Source organism: Pseudonaja textilis, chromosome 1, assembly GCF_049901715.1.
Source record: "Pseudonaja textilis isolate UNSWEBS1 chromosome 1, rPseTex1.2, whole genome shotgun sequence".
Lineage (NCBI taxonomy): Eukaryota > Metazoa > Chordata > Lepidosauria > Squamata > Elapidae > Pseudonaja > Pseudonaja textilis.
Genome location: NC_141990.1, coordinates 218,608,875 through 218,631,896, shown reverse-complemented (window position 1 = coordinate 218,631,896; position 23,022 = coordinate 218,608,875). Strand labels below are relative to the sequence as shown.

The following is a 23,022-nucleotide window of genomic DNA, read 5'->3' as shown; positions in this document are numbered from 1 at the left end:
TTAGTAAGGCCACACTTGGAATACTGCATCCAGTTTTGGTCGCCACAATGTAAAAAAGATGTGGAGATTCTAAAAAGAGTGCCGAGAAGAGCAAATGATAAGGGGACTGGAGGCTAAAACATATGAAGAACAGTTGCAGGAACTAGGTATGTCTAGTTTGATGAAAAGAAGGACTAGGGGTGACATGATAATAGTGTTCCAATATCTCAGGGGCTGCCACAAAACACCTGAGGCCAGGACAAGAAGCAATGGGTGGACGGTAATCAAGGAGAGAAGCAACTTAGAACTAAGGAGAAATTTCCTGGCAGTTAGAACCATTAATCAATGGAACAACTTGTCTCTAGAAGTTGTAAATGTTGCAACACTGGACGTTTTTAAGAAGAGATTGTCTGAAATGGTGTAGGGTTTCCTGCCTAGGAAGGGAGTTGGATTAAAAGACCACCAAGGTCCCTTCCAACTCTGTTATTCTATTCTATTCTATTCTATTCTATTCTATTCTATTCTATTCTATTCTTAGCTGCTCACATGCCTACATCATGTACCAGGGGTTATCCTGAGAACCCTGTATGAAAGATGGTTCCCATGTGACAAGCTAACCTTTCTGTTCAGCAAGTTGCACATCCAATTGGGTCCTGTCACTCAAAAGTAGAAAATTATGGAAGTGAACGATTGCCTTGTTGCCTTAGTAATGGAAATAAATGTCTATTCTCTCCAACCACAAGCAGTAACAGATTGGGAAGGAAATGCCTGTAAATACGTTTGGAGCAAATAGTGCATGAAATAGAAAGGTGGGGGTTTTCCCCCCCTCTAAAATGCATCATCTTAAATAACAAAATGTGCAATGAAAAATTGTGGCACATCATGGAACCACCCCAGTTGAGAACCTTTTGTGAAAGAACATTGCCAGATGAGAGCTTACACACTGGCTCGCTCAATTTGTGACACACTTAAGAGGAGATTGTATGGCAAGAAAATTAAGCACAGGCATCTTTTTGGAGGAAGAAGGTATATTGGAATGCAGTTGGTGAAGTTGTAGAGAGCAAAGATCCTTCTCAGTGTAGCCAATTGTCCCTAATGAACAAAGTTGGGAAATAGATCTTCTCTACAAATCATGCCCCTCACAGATATCCTCAGGCAAGTGCTTCTGACAACTGTACCACTACATACCATTTTTAGAGCATATCCATATTTACCATTTAAGTTGCTGTTCTCTAGGCTCATACTGGCTGCAGAAATAACAAAATAACAGAGTTGGAAAGATCCTTGGAGGTCTTCTAGCGCAACCCCCTGCTCAAACAGGAGACCCTACTATTCCAGACAAAATGGCCGCCCAATCTCTTCTTGAAAACCTACAGTGACAGAGCACCGACAATTTCTGGAGGCAAGCTCTTCCACTGATTAATTGTTCTGTCAGGAAATTTCACCTTAGTTCTAGGTTGGTTCTCTCATTCTTCATATGGTTATTTGACCAAGGCCTCTTCCAGAAAGGCTGGGAGGAATATCTACAAAGATCCCTCCACAAGGCTCTCCTATCAGATGGTGCTTGTCTCTCTATCACAATCCTGACAGGTTTCTCTGCTGAACTCTAAGCCATTTTTAAAAATTCCAGTCTGGTCTGAAATACTCTGGTGGCACCTTGCAAGGTATTTAGTCTATGAGCAGCCATACCCTCCCATTGGACTGGTAGTTTCTGTGTGCTCTCTACCTTTCAATGATCAGTTGCTTTCCTCCTTAAGGACAGGTCTTGCTGGTCACAAATATAAAATGCATCTATTTCAGGGGCGTCAAACTCAAGGCCTGGGGGATGGATCCAGCCTGTGGGATGCTTAGATCTGGCCCACAGGGCCACCCTGGAAACAGCAAAAGACTGGCCCGGATTGCCTCTTCCAGGAAAAATGGAGCTTGGGAGGGCTGCAAGCAGACCTCCTGAACTCCGTTTTCCCTGGCAAAGGATTGTGGGTGGCCACTGCAGCCGAAAACGGAGCTGAGGAGTCCATTTTCACGGGCAGAGCACTTGGGACACCACAGGTGCCCCCAACACAAGTGACATCGAGCTAACCACCCCACCTGGACATATTCATCCTGGCTCCCCAAGATCAAACACAACCCTGATGTGGCCCTCAGTGAAATTGAGTTTGACACCCCTGATCTATGTGATATATATACCATGCAACATGTATGTATGTAAAGTTAAATTGAATATATGTGTACCAAGAATCAAAATCCATACACTGTATAGCCAGGGATAACAAACAGCGATACAAATAATACTTTCTTCCTGTTCTGTTCCTTTGTCGTGTTTTTAAACCTCCCCTCTCCTTATGAGGAATGCTCAAATAGCAGATAGCTCTAATTTTTGTCTTGCTAGTAGAAGGGGGCTGATTCAAAATCTGACAGTATTCTTAATGACTTTTTCCCCCTTAGCTTCCTTCTTTCCCCTGTGTTTTCTTTATTAAGAAAAAAGATGTACTGGTGCATTGATTCACTATTTTTCCAGCCATCTGAAGCAGAAGGGTTTCAACTACAGCTCCCAAATAGACCCAGTAATCTAGTCTTCTTTCTACAGCAAAGCAGTCTGTGGATTATTGGTCTTATGAAATGCTTCCAGGAACTAAAGCATGCTGTCCCAAGGGGGAAAGAGCACTCAAGGTGACATAACTCAGTAAAGCATAAGGTGTTTGAGAGTTGGACCATAAATTAACCCTGTAGCTAGGTTGACAAGACTGGAAGATTAATAGAAGACAGAACTTTTCTGCCTTCAGAAACAATTCCCTGCCTCTGGCAATGAAGCAATTAAACAGACCTGACTAGAATAGAACTAAATAAGTTGTCAGGTTGAGCAAATGAGGCAAACCTCATTGACAACTTACTTTGATTAGACAACTTACTTCATCCAGTTGTGGTCACCACAATATATAAAAAAATGGTCTTGAGATTCTGGAAAGTGCAAAAAAGAGCAACAAATATGATTAGGGGACTGGAGACTAAAACATATGAAGAACAGTTGCAGGAATCAGGTATGTGTCTAATCTAGTGAAAAGAAGGACTACGGGAGACATAATAGCAGTATTTCAATATTGAGGGGCTGCTACAAAGAAGAGGGGGTCAACCTATTTTCCAAAGCACGAGAAGGCAAGACAAGGCAACAATGGATGGAAACTAAACAAGGAGAGAAGCAATCTAGAACTAAGGATAATTTTCCGGATAGAACAATTAACCAGTGGAATGACTTGCCTTCAGAAGTTACGGATGCTCCATCACCAGAGGTTTTTTAAAAAAGATATTGGACAACTATTTTTCTGAAATGGTATAGGGTCTTCTCTCAAGCAGGGGGTTGGACTCAAAGATCTCCAAGGTCCCTTCCAATTTTGTTATTCTATGCTATTCTGTGTTTTTCTATGTTATTCCTTTCCTCATATAGACTCATGGAACAGTGAAGACTTGAGATTTCTAATGATGAGATCCCAATGGGTATCAGTTTTGCAGAATGCTACCCTTATGTCTCAAGTCTTGGTTGTTGTCATTGTTTAATTGTTGTAGATTGTTTTAATTAAAAAGCAAGGTAGCCTGCTGGCAAAAAAAACAGCCACTTCAGGAATTATTTTTATTTCCATGATTGCCTTCGGATTGAATCTCAGTCTTATAAGCATTTGTAGAAAATAAGAAGTGCACTGTAAGCTGCTCAGAGTTGCTTTGGATAGTGTGATGGGCAGCATACATATTTAATAAAATAAATAAATAAGAGGAAAATAAGAATGAGGAGTGATAGCAGCCCATGGCTTTGCAAATGTACCCCTTTTCCCAGGAAACAAAAAAAAAGCTTGTGTTTATATTAATATTCTCTCCAATTATAAAATGTGCTTTTCAATCCATCCACCAACACCATATTTTGGGGAAACTATAGGGACATAACCAGGGGTCGGATTCAATTTTTTTAACAACCAGTTCTGTGGGCGTGGCTTAGTTGGTGGGTGTGGCTTGCTGGTCATGTGAAAGTGGGCGTGGCCAATTCAACGATACTCACATCAAGGGGTGCTTCTCCTCACCTGGCCTCTCATGACAGTGGGGATGCTGCAATGGTCGTAAGTGTGAAAAATGGTCATAAGTCACTTTTTTCAGTGCCATTGTAACTTTGAATGGTCACCAGTTTTAGACCAAAACTCAAAAAGGGTATGTAAACTCACGTTTGAATGTCAATCTTTCTAGCTAGCCAAGGAGCCTTGCTGAATGTCACTCATCTTGGTTCCTTGTCATTAAAAGCTTCTTTCTGGCAGCTCTGCTTCATTATTCAATTATTTCTTCCAAGTGCTAACTCCAACAGGAGTATTTCCTCCCAACAGCAGTGGAAAAAGATTAAAACAATCCTTCCCCTTTAAGAAAGTACCAGCAAAGGAAAAAAAACCTCCTTCGGAGACAGTAAGTCTAGGCATACTGCCAAGAATGTAAGAAAGGTGGAAAAAAACAACCGTTTGGCAGAACTGGTAGTAAAAAAATAGCTACCGGTTCAGTCGAACCGGTATTTCTTTTTATTTTTTCCTCCCGATGATCAGCTGTTCTGGTGATCAGCTGTGCCGGGATCCCCCTCACTGTCTTACTGCTTCACCCAGGAGGCTTCCCTGAAGCCCAGGAGGCAAAAAAACAGCCTCCCAGGAGGAGAGCGCGGGGTGGCGGGGGTGCTGCAAAAAGAAAAAGAAGAAGCCATGCTCGCCCAGTCACATGGCCACACCCACCTAGCCACGCTCCCCTAGCCACACCCACAGAGCTGGTAGTAAATAATCTGGCCACTGAAACACACTTCAGCACCAGGAGTGCCTCAAGAGGGTGAGGATGAAAAAGTTAAGCTGGTGGCCAAAACAGCACAATCAAAGTGTTAAAACATGTGTGGCCAGGGTTACACATACCAAAAAAAAGGCAGAGCTTCCACTGTGCTGTGACTTCTTTGTCTCCCTCTGCTGAGGCCTTTCTTCACCCCTGAGAAGGAGAAAGGGTGTTTCTACCAATAGGTTATAGGTAGTCTTCGACTTAAGACCACAATTAACCCTGACATTTCCATTGCTGAGCAAGACAGTAATTAACTGAGTTTTGGCCCATTTTACAACCTTTTTTGCCACAGTTGTTAAGTGAATCACTGCAGTTAAGTGAATCACTCAGCTGTTAAGTGAATCTGGCTTCCCCCATTGACTTTGCATGTCAGAAGGTGATTGGGGAGGTTATAAATGGTGATCACATGACCCCAGGACAGTGCAACTGTCATAAATAAATACCACTCTATAAAGCCTTAGTAAGACCCCATCTAGAATACTACATCCAGTTTTGGTCACGACGCTATAAAAAGGATGTTGAGACTCTAGAAAGAGGGCAGATAAGAGCAACAAAAATGATTGAGGGACCAGAGGTGTAAACATACGATAAATGGTTATAGGAATTGGGCATGGCTAGTCTAGTGAAGAGAAGACCAGGGAAGACATGGCAGCAGTGTTCCGATATTTGAGGGGCTGCCACAGAGAGGAAGGGGTCAAGCTATTTTCTAAAGTGCCTGTAGGCCAGACAAGGAATAATGGATGGAAACTGAACAAGGAGAGATTTAAGCTAGAAATAAGAAGAAACTTTCTGACAGTGAGAGCAATCAACCAGAAGTTGTGGGAGCTTCATCACTGGAAGCTTTCAAGAAGAGACTGGACTGTCATCTGTCAGAAATTGTGTAGGGTCTCCTGCTTGGGTAGATGAACTACAGGGTCTTTTCCAACTCTGTTATTCTTTTATTCAGTTGTCAAGCCCCCAAAGTTTGATCAAGTGTCCATGGGGATGCTGCAACAGTCATGAGAAAAACAGTCATAAATCATTTTTTTCAGTGCCATTGTAACTTTTAATGGTCACTAAACAAATGGTTGTAAAACAAGGACTAGGTGAACTTCCAAAACTGTTTATGTTGATACTCTGCCCCCCCAATTGTTTGACTCATCTTCTGATTTTATTAGGAAGTTCAAAAAAAAAAACCCACCCTTGTTTATTTTTTTTTCTTTGAGGTTTTGAGCCTCACACTTATGATTTTCAGCCCCAGGCATTTCTTTTTTCTTTTCTTAAGACATTTTCTCCCTACTTGCACAGTAAGTAATTTTAATTAAACCAGCATCCATTGCTTTCATATGGCAACAATTCTGCAAAATTACATTTAGCCTTCACATGGGTGTGCTGACTCACTTGCTGGTTTTGGGAAGATTTTTCAATGTTGTCACCTCTTAAAATTTGGCACTCTTATGCTGGTGCCTCCTTGGCCTAAGACTAGAGCCAGCCCTGCTTCAGGGAATGCAGAACAACTCTGCCCTAGGAATGTGCATTTTTTATGGGGAGAAAAAGTTTGGATTTGTGTAAACTGGGCACAGAATCTCTCTGCACATTATTAAAACAACCTTTTTTTCCCTCAGATTTCTGCTTTAAGAAATTGTCTCTTTAAAATTAATGCAACTCTTAAAGCAGCCACATGCCTTGCATGGAAGCTTGGCAAAAGGCGAGCTTCCTTGGAAGTACTTTGCTGGCTCAAAGATCCAAAGCACTTCAGAAAAATGTTCAAATTATGGGCAGCCTACCCTTTCCTCAAAGAGAGATTATTGGTCAACCAGACTTAGGAGGAAGAATTATAGAGTTGCACTGCCTAAGTTGGTTGCCTCACTCTACCTAATGGAAGGGCCAATCCAGAGCAATAATGTTATTGTACATGCAAAAAAACCATCCAGGTTCAGTTGTTAACTTCTCCAGACTAGTCTGGGAAAGAGTCCCATGTGGAGAGCCACTGCCATTCATGGAACTATTCAATTTTGGAATAAAGAATCATCTGTCTCAAGATGGGAATCACAGGCAAAGGATGATCTGAGGGCTGTTCACTGCTGAGTGAAACCAGACTCATGCAATAAATCCCAAAGACATCACTTTCTGACCACAGGGAATAGAAGAAGAGATCGATAGCCAATTAAAACTGATATGTGGCATTTGATCATTTGTGGCTTGATGTGAAGGGTAATTAATGGAAGTGCTGCCTTTTCGACATTTACAACTCAGGTTCTGGATCAAGATTAATGGTGGCTTGGTTGTAACAGTGCTTGCTGGTGAGTGTGCATTGTTTAAAAAGTCCAGGCCTGTGATAAAACTTTAGTGTAGACCCCTTCTAACTTTTATGTGTTATATGTGTAGAATGGTCTGAGAAATAAGATAATAAAATGCCCATGGAGACTATTTTAAAAAATACAGATAAGCTTTAAAGGGTAGGGCTGAATTCCTCTTTATTAAAATAAACTCCAACCACGCCATTCAATCCATGCTGAAATAAAGTGCCCCATTTTGAATTATGTAGAAGGAAATCCACATCCAAAGTTCAAAGGTTACCCTTGAATTTAATCCAAATTCAGTTATTGTGGGATTTTTTAAAAAAAGATTTCAATGATATTGTGATATTGTTTTAGAAGAATTCAAGGGGTGGAAGAAATTGACCGTATATTTTGTAACATAGGAATAATAGGAATCAAGTTATAATGTCTTTGAGCCAAGTGTGGTCTTCACCCAAAATAAGAATGAATCCACTGCTTAAATGAAAAATAACTTGAATGCCAGTTATGAGTTCAGGGTTATGTGAAATACTACTTCATCACATAATTCCTCAAATTTGGTCATAATTGTCACTTAATCAAAATATCACTACCAATATAACTTTCTGCGTTTCCACAGTGACGTATTTATCTATTTTCTCAATTCACTGTCAGCCAAGAATGAATAAATTCTCTAAGAAATGTTCCTCTAGGTTAATATTAGGAAAAAGCCTTCCATTTTAAGAAACAGTCAGTCTGAGAAATATAGAAATGGTTCCAAGAAAATAAAAAGAGTTGGACTGAATCATCTAATCCAGCATCCAATTTTTGACTGTGAAAGGTCTCTGTGAAATTCATGAGCAAGAGAAAGATGTGAAGGCAATAGCATTCCCCTGGAGGTTGCACTTAGTCATAATGATCAGTGAGCATTGATAGAGTCATCCTTTATAGATTGGAGCCCCTAGGCAATTGGTGATCAACACACTCCATGGCAGAGAACTCCATAACTGATACGTAAACAACATGATAAAGGGCTCTTTCTAATGTGTATTGAATGCCTTGCTTGTAATATCTGTCAATTGAACGAGTAAAACGAAGTGTTCGCAAGAACTAAGGTGGCCTAAATTGGCTAAGGGTAGGTTAGGGCAATCTGACTTCAAGCAAATCGGCTTTACTGTTTAAAAGGTTCATTAAAAAAAAGTCCAGCTTTCCTGAAGTCCAGCTAAGTATCAGTATTTGAATAACCTTCATCCAACACAAAAGCCATCTGCCCGTTCGTTTCCATAGCTTTTAGGCACAACTGATGTTTGGATAGGTGACCTTCCTGTCAGTATATAAAATACCAGTTCAACATTCTCACCTTTTCAGAATTTCTCTCATGGTGAGTTCTTTTGGGTGACGCTTTGCATTTGACATTTTAATTGTGATGCAAACATGAATTCCATTGTCAAGTTTCTTGATTTGCATTTTCAGCTAGCAGAATATTGTCATCAGCATGAGTTATTGATTATTCTTCCTCAAATTTTAAAACCATGCTCATCTTGTTCCAATCTGGCATATTGGTTGGGTTGATTATTTATTGATTAGGTGCCATCAACTCCTTTTTTCCCATGTAGATAGATTTTTCTCCATGAAATCTATCCTTAGCCAGCTCTCTCTTGGAAGCTGATTCTTCTCCTTCTCCTCCTTCTCCCTTTTTATCCTCCTCCTCCTCTTCCTCTTGAAACTTTCACATGAGCAGCTCATGATCTGTACCACTATGGGCCTCTGATTGTGACATCTTTGTTGTTGACATCTTTTTTTGTTGTAGTTGAGCTTTTCCACCTCCTTTTACCCATAATATAATTATTCTGATCTCTGGATACTTCATCAGTGTCTGTATATGAAGGCTTTTTTGGGTCAATAGAAATCTATGCTATCACTGAGGAGATCACTGGATGGTAGAAACTGATAAGTCATTGTGTTGCTTCATTTCTGTTTTTCAGGTGATACAGTCCAACTACATTTTCCTCTTTACTATTTCCTACTTTAATAGGGCTACTAGGTGTAGTGGTTAAGGTTCAGGCTAGAAGCCAGGAGACTGTGAGTTCTAGTCCTGCCTTAGGCACAAAGCCAGCTGGGGAACCTTAGGCCAATCACTCTTTCTCAGATCTAGGAAGCAGACAAGGGCAAACCACTACTGAAATCTTGCCAAGAAAACTGCTGGGACTGGTCCAGACAGTTCCCAGGAGACAAAACTGGCTTGAAGGCACCAAAAATAATTCCTACTTTGACATTCCAGCTTTCAGTCATAAGCAGCATATCTTTCTTGCATGTTCTATCCATTTCAGTTTGAACCTCTTATAAAACTCATCAACCAACTCTTCTCTTGCATTAGTGACTGGAACATTAACTTGAATAACTCTTATTTTAAAAGGTTGTCCACAAAGTTTACTAAACAGCATTATACCCAAGTAGTATATTTGGCGTATCTTTCCTGATTATTAAAGTAATGCCAATTCTTCTTTATTTTTCATATCCTGACTAATAAACCCTGTGATCTTCTGACAGGAACTGTGCAATTCCAATCCATTCAAATTCACTGATGCCTAAGAGATTAATGTTATAGTCAATTATTTTCATCTTTTTTCTGTCTTGAGCTTTCCAGTGCTCATACCTTCTCTGTTCCATATTTCCACTCTAATTCTTTCTCTGAATATTCTTTTCCTGCATGGCAATATTGATGACTAGGCATCCAGAAGGCTTTAATTTATCTGCCTCATAAATAGTGTTAGTACTCCAAAAGATCTTCAGCTGCTCCTCAGAAGCATGCTGATTGCTATCCAACCTCAGCAACTCTTAATCTGTCACTATGTCATCAATCACTTTATATTGCTAACCATGTGCTTAAAAATAAAATACAGGAGTGTTTCACTATTGCCTTCCCCTGTCCAGTATGAAATGATATCCTCACAGTTGTCACTTCCAGCATTTTCTGTATTGCTGCTCTCAGACATTGGTGCCTCTTGGCTATAGCTGGACAGCTGGGATGACTTTCACAGGGTCACATTTGCTTTGGGCTTCAGTGGGAGACCACCTGGGCACCCTGGAGCTATAATTTAATGTAGGAAGTTAAATAATATCCAATAATGGTGAATCATTTCCCTTCTGTTGCCACTTCCTAGGTCATATGAGAGTTAACTTGAATTTAGGGAGATAGATGATAGAACAGAGACAGAGGTAGAGATAGAGGTAAAGATAAAGATATGGTAGAGGTAGAGATAGACAGAGGTGGTATTCAGCAGGTTCTGACCAGTTCTGGGGAACCGGTAGCGGAAATTTTGAGTACTTCAGAGAACCAGCAAATACCACCTCTGACTGGAGATTTTACAGTATCCTTCCCCTGCAACACACACCAAGCCACGCCCACAGAACCAGTAGTAAAAAAAAAAAATGAATTCCACCACTGGAGATAGAGATAAAGAAATGATAGAGGTAGAGGATGATAAAAGTGGAGGTAGAGATAAAGAGATGATAGAGGTAAATGTAAAGAGATAGTCTTTGTCTTATGACTACAGTGAAAACCAGAATTTCCATTGCTATGTGATGCAAAATGTGATGTCATCTGACCACATTGCTTAGCAATGGCAATCTGGACATTCCCTCTTGCTGCCACTGGGTGAATAGCAATGGTTGTTTGGTGAGAAACCTGCCCCAATCCAAGTTTCATCCCTCCCAGCCTTCAGCCTCAGTTCTTCCAAAGTAAGGGACTGCCTCCTCTTCAACTCCCTGCAATTGCCTATTTCCTCACCACCTCTGCCCTTTTGACCACCCTGCGCCTTGCCTTCTGGGGCAGTAAAAAGGTCTTAGAAACACACTGCTTTGGGGCTTCTAGCCATGCTGCAGCTCAGAGGCTGCCTGGTGAGTCTGGGGCTGAAAGAAGCTCTTGAGCCATAGCACAGCACAATGTTGCAGCTGCCCCTCAAAGCTTCAGCTGCCCCATCACAGCCCTGCATCATAGTGCAAAGCTGCCATGCCCCAAGAAGCTCCAACAGCCCAAAGCCACAGTATCTGGGAAGTGCCTCACTCTATTCCCAGCCACAGTTGCTTTCCCCACCCTGCACTCCAAGACTTTTGCTGCCCACATTGACTGTTGTCTTCTTCTTGCTCCCACTGCTGATGAAGCACACTCGCCCTGGCCCTCCGTGAGGAAACTCTGTGAGGTCCTGTGAGGAAACCACCAGGTGTAACCTTGTAAAAGAAAGCTTCATGTGGCCAGCAGCTGCCTCATGCTTGGTCAGAAAGGGGGGCAAGAAAATGGTGAAAGTCAGCTAGGGGGGCAGGGGCTGCAGATTGCGGGGGGCAGAAGGGCACAGACGAAGAGGAGGTAGGCAGAGGTAAGAGTGGAAGCAATCCTGCGATTGTGAGTAAGTGTAAGTAGGCTGCCAAGGGCCCAAATTTTGTTCACATGACAGCAGGGATGCTGCGACAGCTATAATTTGGGGAACTGGCCATGAGTCTATTCAGTGCCACCATAATTTCAAACAGTTGCTGAATTAATGGTTGTAAGTCAAAGACCATTTGCAAAATCTGGCTGATAGATAGAAATAATGGAGATGATAGAGATGGAGTTGGATATTTATAACTGAAGCAAAAAATAAAAGACCTGGATGCAATTTCAGTATTAAAAGCCGCAATTAACTTGGTGAAATCTGAGCCCTGTTTTGCTAAAGCTGCTTATTTTGATGTAATCCTGGAACTTCTTGCTAATGACTGTTAAACTGATAGATGTCCTTACTAAATCTTCATCTTTTACAGTTCAAATAGATTGGCATTATTATTTCCATCTTTCTACCAACTTCATTGCTTGTTCCTTTTTAATTTTACAGCTTCCTGAGCTGAGTGCTAGGAAATCAATAAGTAATTTGGATCCTGGCAAAGGAGAAGAAAGTTATGTTTTGCACTTTTAGTAAATATTTTGAAACTTGATTTATCTGGGAAAACAGGCGCTTAGTTCATATACTAACCCATTCATCAACGCTGTATTATAAATTGCATGAAATTCATATAGGCTTGTTTAGAAGGTGAAACAAAGAAACAAACAAAATATTTGTGATAAGCTTTAGGAATAAAATAAATTGAACTTTCAATATCTAACCCATAATCTGCTGAAGCAGATTCTTAAGAATGTGTATTTGAATTTAAATAAGTGAGTTCACAATTTCCTATCAAACTCTGAACTGTTCTTTAGGAATGCTGTCATTAATTTTGAAGATAGAATCTTGCCTCAGTATCAGTATTTGACTCCTGAAATTAATTTTTGAATTCTGGGAACAACTGGTTTGCTAAAATGCATACCTGTAGGATCAGTGGTGGTATTCTACTGGCTCGGTCGAACACCGGCGATGAGAGGCGGAGACCAAACCGGTTCTCTCTACCACTCTGTTGTTGGGCCCATCTGGGCTCCCATACTCCCCTTTATTCCCTGCTTTTGAAGTGCAGCTGCTTTGCGCGGCACAGCAGAGTGCCTCATGGCATCTGCTGAAGTGACTGGGAGAGTGCAGGCTTGCAGGAGGTGAGTTGGAACGCCTCTGCACTTGCACAAATGCCTCTGCGCCTACGCAAAGTGTGTGCACATGCACAAAGCACACCCACCAAGCCACGCCCATCAAACTGGTGGTAAAAAAAATTTGAATCCCACCACTGTGTTGGATCTATTCAGCAGAACGGGAAATGGATAGATGATATCACAGGTCTTTGTGAATTATGGCTTATATTCCTTATCTGGAATACACAATGCCTGATGTATTTAGCAACTGGTATGTTGTTTCTCTTAATGGAAACACTATTGAAATAATACATCTGTCTTTTGCAGAATCGCTTTCCTGTAGATATGAAGCTTACATAAACTGAGTGACCATTCAGAGCAGGCACTGCTTTATAACCTTTAGAAATCCAAAACAGCTAACAAGTTCTCTGTTTTGTTCAAGCCCTACCACCGTGCATCTCTGAAAGTGTTTTGAGTTGTTTGCACATAATGATGTGCATAACCAGCTGTGAACTGGAACTAAAGATGAAATTGAAAGTATAGGAGTAGCACATAGTATATATGGCCACAGCCTCCTGAAGTTGTGTAAAAGGAGTTAAAGTGACATTACTTGTAAAGTTTTGGTAGTTGAACACCAGAAGGAATTAAGGTTATTATTGCTTCTTAGAATGACCGCTGCTACTATTCCTTTGGGTGCTGCTTGCCACGAGTTCAGTTAGTCCCAGCAAATCCCAGCAAACTTTGTTTATTTTGTTTCCTTTGTCTGGAATCCTCACTGTATATCAGACATTAATACAACTTAGCAAGTCCAGAAATATTTTACAAGAAGAGTACTACACTCCTCTGTTCGCAACAGAATACCATACACCACCAGATTTGAGATTCTAGGCTTAGACAACCTTGAACTACGTCAGCTAAGATTGGACTTAAGCATAGTACATAAAATCATGTTACAATGTCTTACCAGTTAATGAATATTTCAGCTTTAACCACAGCAACACAAGAGCACAAAACAGATATAAACTGAATGCAAACCACTCCAAACTTGATTGCAGGAAGTACAATTTCAGCAACAGAGTGGTCAATGTCTGGAACACATTATCTGATTCTGTTGTCACATGCCCATACCCCCACTCCTTTACCCTCAAACTAACCTCTATTGACTTCACCCCATTCCTAAGAGGTCTGTAAGGGGTATGCATAAGTGCACAATTGTGCCTACCGTGTCTGTCCTATTGTCCCCAATTATTAGTTCCTATTTCATGTATTTAAACTTATGTTTATTCTTATTTCTATTATATTGTAAATAAATACAATAAACAAACAAACAATAAATAAATATAGACTGTAGAGTTTCCTGATTTTTGATGTGGAAATATTCAGCACCAGAAAGATTGGACTGCAACTTTCCACACCTTAAGGTAATCCGGCACATCATGAGGGCTTCTGTTTGAGTAAATACACAAAATTTGATTTTAGACATATTTGACTATATATTGTTTAGGTTATTTACAGACCCTGAATTTGGGAAGAAATCTACTATTGTTTCTACACACAGAGAAAGCGTAATTCTGTCTGTTAGTTATATAATCATCCTGTATTCCAAAGGAAAGAGATGGAAGTTAAGAATGTAGATATAACAACATTGGAATTTGTTAAAACAAAACAACATGCAATCATAATCTGACCTGAGGAATTATATTCTGAGGGGGAAAATCTTTTTGGAGGGGGACATTAGTCCAGTGATGAATATCTTTTTTAAAAAACAAATTTTATTGGTTTTTAAAAACAAACATAAACAAACAAAACATAAAAACATAAAACATCTTTTTTGAAAGCAGCTTGATCCTGGGTTACATCTCTTCGTACAGATACAAATTCAAATTCATGCTCATTTTATATACCATTCCATATCTTATTACCATTCTACATTTTCTATATAGCTTCTCCCCTCTTTTAACTTTCTTAATTTTATTTTATTTCGTCTCAATTCAGATCATTATACTTATATTCTTTGTCTGTCCTGTTTCCAGCTGTCTATTACCTTTTTTCATTAAATAAAATTTCTCCTGTAATCACTGATTGGAGTATGACGCCTTTATATCTTTCCCCTAAATTTATAACACTTAGTATAATCCGTAACTTCCATTTGGATTCTGCTTAGTACACTCTAAAGTTACACACTATATTTTAAAAAGAGAAAAAATTATAAATATATAATATAATTAAAACAATAATCCATACCAATTCAAATCTATCGTTAATATTAATATTCATTTAAATCTTAAACATTTTATACATTACTTTTCAAACAAGTATCATACTTCTATGGGAACACTTATAAACTTTCCATAGTTATTTCCCCCCACACACACACACACTTCACTTGTATTTTAAAACATTGTGTCATTAAAATGTTCCCATTCCTTCCTAATTCAATTGCCTCGTTTATTTCATTTCATTTCTTTTGTTCACAAAAGTTTCACTGAATTACACTAAGTATTTTATCCCACTTTGTAATCATACGTTGTTCCAATTTTCTAACATTATTTCTAATACAAATATAACAATACAATCTTATGTACCTTTGCAGAATCACTTTTTCAGTTAAATTTTTACCCATTATCTCTAAATAAGTCCCGTTTCTTTACATCTTGCTCCACACCTTTGTAGCTTCTCTTCCCTTCCTTCCTCCCTTGCTTCTTCTCTCTGCCCTTTTTACCCCCTTGTCTCTCCACCTCCATTTCCCTCTTCCGTGTTCCCCTTTTCTGTTGCTTTCTAACATTATATCCATTTTTAACCTTATTTTTCCCTTTTTGGGTTGTTTTTTTAGATCTTAAAGACTCCATTTTCTTTTTCCCCTTTCCCTTTTCTTCCCTAAGTAAAGTTACTTGTTCATTAAAGATGGCTTCTTCTTAGTCCCAATCTTCTTGTTGCGCAGTCTTTTCTTGTAGTTTCTCGTAGGTACAGATCGCCATTTCTAAGAATTGAAAAACAGAGCCAAAAGAGCCCTTCCCTTCTTGTTCCTCTTCTTTGTATTTTTTGAATCCCATTTGCAGTTCATCCACAAGTGATGCCATTGTAAAAAAATTTTCCAAACAACCACCCAAGTGTTTTTAGTCATTCAAATATAATTTCCAAAAGTCCCAAAGTCACCAAGCAATCCAAATACACAAGCTGTTTCTTTTAACACTTTTTTCTTTTTTCACTTTCTCTTCCTGGGGTTACTGTTTAGTTACAAAGTTCCAGTTAAAATGTATCTTTTAGAAGTCTTGTTAGGATTTAATCAAATTCTTTTAAATTCAGGCAGTCTCCTCCTTCCAAATCCTGGTCTTATTCTTTACCTCTTCCCACTTACAGCAAAGAAAAAAAAGGTTTTTTTAGTGTTCAGAAATCCTTATTATCCCCTTGACATTTAATTATCCAATTTAATTACCTATTGATGCCAAAGCAGGATTTTCCAATTTCTCATTCATCTCTGTTCACTGTCAACATAAGGAAAGAGAGTGAAAGAAAAAAAAACTTTCCCTTTTCACTTTCATTCGCTGCTTCCGAATCTTCTTTGGGACCGATGTTTCTTTTTCTAAAATTTAAATTCCAGGATGCCCTAGTTGTTGCTTCTTATCCCGGTCAGCCAAACTTTCACTTCTTAACTTCCTCCTGCACTTTCTTTTCCGGATGAGTGCTTCTTTGAGGTGGCCATTTCTGACTGCTGCTCTTACCGCCTTCGGGAAAGGGAGTTTAGCCAGCTGGGGAGGAAAGATGCGGCTTCCCTTGACCCTGCTGGGATCTCCCCGCTCTTTGCCACCTCTACAGGGTGGCTTAGCCCCGAAGCCAAATGGCTTGGGACGCACCAGCGGCGAGCCCAGGCAGAAACCGTGCACGATTGTGGATTCCTGCCTGCCGCTGAAGCCCTGCAAACCGGAAGTCTCAGTCCAGTGATGAATATCTAAACTCTTCAAATTAACCATAAGCAAAATCAAGTTTATTTGATCATAAGTGGCATAATCCCTTCTCAGTTTATGCTGGACATTTATAAATATAATGTAAAATGTCATTACCACCTCTGCAGTGTAATATAATTTTCATATTGAGATCACTTCCTGACCTCTCCTATTAGTTCTTTCTCATTACCTTAGTACCTTAGATATGTACAGGGAGGTATTACATTTAGTCTCTCATTTATTCCAGAGGACCTGTTGAGTATGTTTACTCTGTTGAACAATAGTTTTTTCTCTCTTCTTTCTTAATCCATTCTCCCAGTTCTAGTTCAGGCTAGTTAAGCCTTTATGTACATTTTACCAAAGCACATTCTCTATAAATCAAGATAGCTAAAACACGATAAAATATACGCATGTCATCACAAACACCAGCTTTTTAGACTTGCATTCTACAAATATGTATGTCATGGAGCTTGGATTATGACATCATTGTTGTATCACTTCTCTTGTATATAACTATGCAGCAAAGAGGTGTTTCATGACCAACTTTTTAAAAAATAGCTGGGTAGTAAAATAGTAATATGATCTAGAACAATATTTCTGAAAAGATTTATTTTGTATATTGTATACTCACATAGGGACTATGGAATGAAAATCAATTTAAGTCTTTAAGGCTTGCAAGCAGAGGTGGGATTCTGTCCAGCTCTGTAGAACCGGTAGTTCTGAAGAGCAGCAGACATAGAACTGGTTCTATGTCTGCTGCTGTTTTGGCCCACCCGCCTGCCCGGGCTCTTACCTGACCTTTATTTCCTGCCTTTTCAACCTCAGCTGCATTGCGCAGCACAGCTGAGGTTGAAAAAGCAGGAAAAAAGTGCTTTTTCAACCCCTGCGCACTCATGTGCAGCGCTGCTCAGCTGTCCAGGCACCAAGCTGACAATGATTCAGATGTGTGCACACCAATCCTAAATCACCAAACTGGTAATTAGACCGGTCAGATCCCACCCCTGTTTGTAACCCATATATTTCTCTGAAGAAAGCCAGCAAGAGCTGTAATCTGTAACTTGGTGAAGGATAAAAGCAATATTTTTAGAAATTGGAGCAAGTGTGTCCTTCTCTTGGCCCACATTCTTTTGGAATTACCATTATAGCTGCAAAAAGTGATGGCTGAATTTAATATAAACTGGGTTCCCTTTATGTAGAAACATTGTTCTTTTGAATACTGAATGTTGGAGAACACATGCTTTACTTAGAATGCCAGGAGATATTTTGTTGGATGAAGAAGAAGAAAATGATAATATAGAGGGAACTTTATCAGGGCAGTTAGGCAATTAATATGCTTTCAAGGTTCTGCAGTATGCTTTCACTATTTTAATACAAAGAATTAAGACTTTGGTTGCTTCCAGGCAAGGAAGTGCTGGAAGCCACTCCACCTCATTCATGAAATTATATAGAAGAAAGATGATATTGTCTATTATATGTAACCCTACTGTGTTTTGCCACACCCATTCCTTCTTGTTCCTTTTCCCCCAGAGAGCAATGCATCTTTTCCTGCTGAATGCCTTTTGATTGTGAGCATTAGGAAGCTTCCTTTGGGAAGCACTTATGCAACAGACATTAACCAAATAATGACATTGGGAAATTTATGGTCTGAGAAGCTCCTAAGCACAGCTTCCCCTATCTCAACACCTGCCCAAACTTTGGACTTCTATTCTGTCCAGAAAAGCCATTTCTAAGAATTTGTGGAATTAAAAGCTTTTGGAGGGTGCTCAAGTTGGAGAACTTGAGGCTGTGCCCCAGGCTGTGCATGCTGGGGGGAAAACAGCCAGTGAGAAAGGCAGTAGATTCTGAGCCTTCTTCCTTTGTCTTTCTTTACTAACCCATATACTCTTTATCCTGCAGGTCTGATAATACACGAAGGACCCTCGGTTTACCGGATTTTTAAAAGGTGGCAAGCAGTCAATCAACAGTGGAAAGTTCTGAACTATGACAAAACTAAGGATTTGGAGGATCAAAAATCAGGGTCTAGGAGCAATCAACGAAACTCCTCTCAGATCAACCATTCATCCTCCACTAATGGCACAGCCAGCAACTCCGCTGCGGAAGACAGTGTTGCCCGAGGAGCTGGCCATGCCACGGGTACTTTGTCTGATCATCACTGTGCTTATACCATCTTGCATATACTCAGCCATCTGAGGCCTAACGAACAGAGAAGCCATTCTAGCACAAACAGAGAGCTTGTCATGAGAGTCACAACAGTCTAAGCTGAAGTATTTAGGAGGCCTTAATGCAACCGAGTGGGAAAGGAACTCAAAAGCAAGGGGCATGTGGGCTCTCTGCCCTCTCCCCATGCCATCTTCTGAAGTGGCACAAGGAGCACAAGAGGCCTTTCCCCAGCCAAGAGGAGGCAAGGCAGACCAGCCGCTCACCACAAAAAGAGGTTAAAAGTTTGGCTGTGAAACGAAGTGCAATATATACTGCAAACAGTGAACTAAGACCAAGTCCTCAAAAAACGGGGACATGGGGAAGTGGAAAGATTTAATTTGTCATGTATACAGTGGAATAAGTAAGATTTTAAAGAATTGTACACCCAAACACATGCATATAGGAAGACAGAAAGAGGGTATGTCTGGGTATGTTTTTTTAAATGTATTAACCAGAGGTTTAAGTATTCAAATACAGAAATTATTTGTGGCATATGCCAACTTGTGTGCCGCAGGATGTTCAAACTGAAATTGCAATTCATTGATTGCTCTTGTTTTATAAAAGTGAATAATGTTGCCCAGGCTTTTATCACATAGCACATAGCCCTGCTGGTTCTATTTTCCTCTTCAAATAGAATCAGCTAGCAGCGCCCTTTGAAGGGGTGTGAGGAGAAGGGGTGGGAATTCTCCACTTGAACCACAAACATGTAAACAACTGACAAAGCACAAGATACAGATGAATGCTTCATCATGGACATTTGATTTAGAAATTTGTCAAAGTGGGCTTTTCCCCTATCAGATTTTCTACTTGACCTTTCAACCATTTTCTGCAAAGCCAATTCATTTTTTGGCTGTGTGAGTAGTCTTGGTTTTTTTGTCTTGGTTTTATGATTGTCTTGGTTTTTTTCTTTGTTTTTGTTTTTAAAAGGGAAATCTACCTGGCTTTCAGTCTGCAGCCATTTAAGTTATTTTGTAATCTTCTCCATTTAATCATTCATCAAAAATAGTGTACTTAAGAGAAACTGGAGTTCTGATTAATCTACCCTGTGGGCTTAAGCACCCACAGTAGCCCCCTGTTTTCTGGCCTATAGGGGTTTCTAAGTAAACATGCTCAGGATTGCACTGACAAATTAATTTAAGATAGATTTATTCATTGCATTCAGCTTGTTTGTCTTCAACGTAAGGTTATGTATGAACACACACAATGGCCTGATGCAGTGTTTCTCAACTTTAGCAACTTGAAGTTGTATGGACTTCAACTCCCAGAATTCTCAAAGCTATCTGCCAGCCTTCAAATAGCCAAGGTTGAGAAACACGGCTTACTCTATGTGCAGATTAGGCCATAATGTCCTGTTCCACCAGCCATAGCTAAAAATCATGGCATATAGCCTAGGATCGAGGTTCTATGAACTAAGTCAGAGTTTCCTAAGCGCCTTCTCATAACTCTCACTAAGATACAGTTGCCAGACTGTTCTAGGGAAGCCATCCTATTTAAACTGATATCAATGACGTATATTGACAGTTATCTCCTGAGTAAATTGATCAAGATACTCATTTTTCTATATGTACTTTCACAAGTGCCACTACAAGCTGCCTTGAATTATGATAAGTATATACCATCTATGTATGTCTGTATGTATATATGTGTGTGTATGTGTCTGTGTACATGTACACATATACATGTATATGTATATATATACGTAATACACCCAAGTTGATTCATTAGGTTGGCAGTTCCATCGAAGTAAACATGTGAACACTTGGACATATAGTAGCTTGTGACTTGGAAAACTCAATATTTATGTTTCTCAACCTCTCCTCCCCCCAATAAAGAACATAACTGTAGAGTTTGGCCTGAGGAATCCCTTTAATATTGCCTTAGAGCCAGTTTAGATTGCAATACTGACAGGGGAAAAAAAAGGCTGGTTAACACTTCTGAAGAGAATGAATTGAACTGGATAGATTTTAATAGGATGTGGCATTCTTTCGTTGCCCATAAGGATAGTCCGTGCGAAATAGAGGGCAAAGGATATTAAAGATTATCCATTCTAAGCTGACCTCTTTCGCAGGGACCAGTGCAATATCATTTAAGCATGACAGCAATGGCAAGGCTGCTTACAAAATCACACAGTTGAAAGACATCTAAAAGTCTGTCTTGTTTACCTGCTGCTCAAATCAGGAAATAACACCAGGACTTAGGTCCTAAGGTTGCCAGTTCTCATCCTTTGGTCCAAAGAAACCACAGGTAGTCGTCCACGTACAACCACAATTGAGCCTCAAATTTATCTTGCTAAGTGAGAAATTTGCTGAGTTTTGCCCCATTTTTTGACTTTTCTTGCCACATTTGTTAAATGAATCACTGCAGATGTTAAATTAGTAACGAGCTTGTTAAGTGAATCAGGTTTTCCCCATTGACTTCGCTTGTCAGAAGGTTGCAGATGGGAAATCACATGACACGCTGGGACACTGCAAATGTCATAAATGTGAATCGGTGGTCAAGCATCCGAATGTAAATCATATGGCCATAGGGATGCTGCAACCATTGTAAGTGTGAGAAAATGGTCATAAGTCACTTTTTTTCAGTGCAGTTATAACTTCAATTGGTCACTAAATGAACTGTTGTAAGTCGAGGACTACCTGTACGTCTGAAAATGACTGAAAATGTACAGGTATTGTAATAGATCAATTTGTCAAGTGTGAGATTGTCCATAAAGCGATTAACTCATTTGTTGTTGCATTTATAGCTCAGCGTTCTTCTGCCATTAGCAACTGTATTGGCAGCATAATGGCACACATTGGGATGGAATTGTCTCCTTATTTTGTCCAGATAACAATAAATACAAGAGATTGGACTGAGGGCTAGTAATTGGTCCCAACTAGCTTAGTGAACTTTTTGGTCAAGAGAAGATGTTGTCCTACTTTTCCTTGATCCCTGCTATTCCTCAACCACTATGTCACACTGTTACTCCATGGGAGACGATAAGCCATTTTAATATTAGCTAAATGCTATTGCTATTTTAGTTCAGCAGGAATGGGCAGTGATAGTACTGTATATAGATACAGTGTATATTAAGATACCATAAAGAGAGCAAGAGAGGAATCCCATAATTTCAGGCCAGAGCTTTAAAAAAATCTCCACTTTTTTTACTTTGGGGGTATTCACATGTGAAAAGGGCTGTTGCACAGCTGAAAATACAGTTTTCATGCTAATAATTTGTGCTTTCCTGCGGCATCATTCAGCCATTGCTGTGCAATTAGACCACAATATAGAAGAATAATCACCCAGCATCAGATCAAAGAGCTGGGTGGTGCTTTAAGGCAATTGATACACTCATGCTGAATGAAGAACTATGCAACCCTACATTTTGTACAGTGAAGTATGCCTCAAATGAAATGCTATGTCTTTTTGTTAATTTTGTTAACAGTGTTGTTCCAAACTAATAAGGTCATCATATTTCACCTAAAATTAGCCTGTACAGCCTGCTTGTTTGTAGTCATGAGGTGGAACCCTTCCTTGATTTCCTTGGTGATTTGACCACTATGCAACTTGCAGCCCACCAAATGAAGTTAAACGAAGTTCTATCCAAATGGATCAGATGATTACTCAGAGTTTTAAGTTAACATAAGCTGTCCGTTGGCTAGGAGAAAAGGTGGTCAGGAGGTGAATTCTATCACTTGTAAACTATTTTTTCTCACTGTGGAGAAATACATACACAAATTTGGGTGAAATGTTCTGCCTAATTCTCCCTCCCTAAAGAGATATGCCCTACTGGTAGGGAAGAAAAAGCAGGCTTCATTGAACTCAATGGGTTCTGAAGAAAGATGCAAATAATTGTACTCCAAGTATTTGCTGGTCTTATCTAACAAGTCTCAAACTTATTAGAAAAGAACTGTATTGAATTGAAAATAATAGTGGAACTATGGAAAACAGTGAAATACTCTAGGTGCAAATTCTGTAAAATGTGTGAAGGGATTTTTTTTTTTTCTCACTCTGGTTTAAGATAAATCTCTTTGTAAAATAGGATGTTTGTTGCTCTTTTGTTAGTATTTGGCCATCCCTGCAAATATAGGTAGCCTTCGACTTACAACCACAATTCAGACCAAAATTTCTGTTACTAAGCGAGACAATTGTTACATGAATTTTGCTTCATTTTACAACCTGCCTTGCCACAGTTAAGTTAGTAGTATAGCTGTTAAGTGAATTGGGTTTCCACATTGATTTTGCTTGTAAGAAGCTCACAAAAGATGACCACGTAACTCCGGGACACTCCAAC

The 23,022-nt window shown here is 39.7% G+C and overlaps 1 protein-coding gene across 2 annotated transcripts in view; it reads left to right on the top strand.

Moving 5' to 3' along the window:
- MARCHF4 (membrane associated ring-CH-type finger 4) overlaps positions 1 to 19,606 on the top strand; it is a 144,424-nt gene extending 124,818 nt beyond the window's left edge. For both annotated transcript variants that reach the window (XM_026707992.2, XM_087920515.1), the window contains exon 4: positions 18,447 to 19,606. In XM_026707992.2, the coding sequence (XP_026563777.1) occupies positions 18,447 to 18,808 (362 nt within the window). In that variant the 3' untranslated portion in view covers positions 18,809 to 19,606. The remainder of the gene's footprint in view (positions 1 to 18,446) is intronic.
- Positions 19,607 to 23,022: the final 3,416 nt, after the last annotated feature.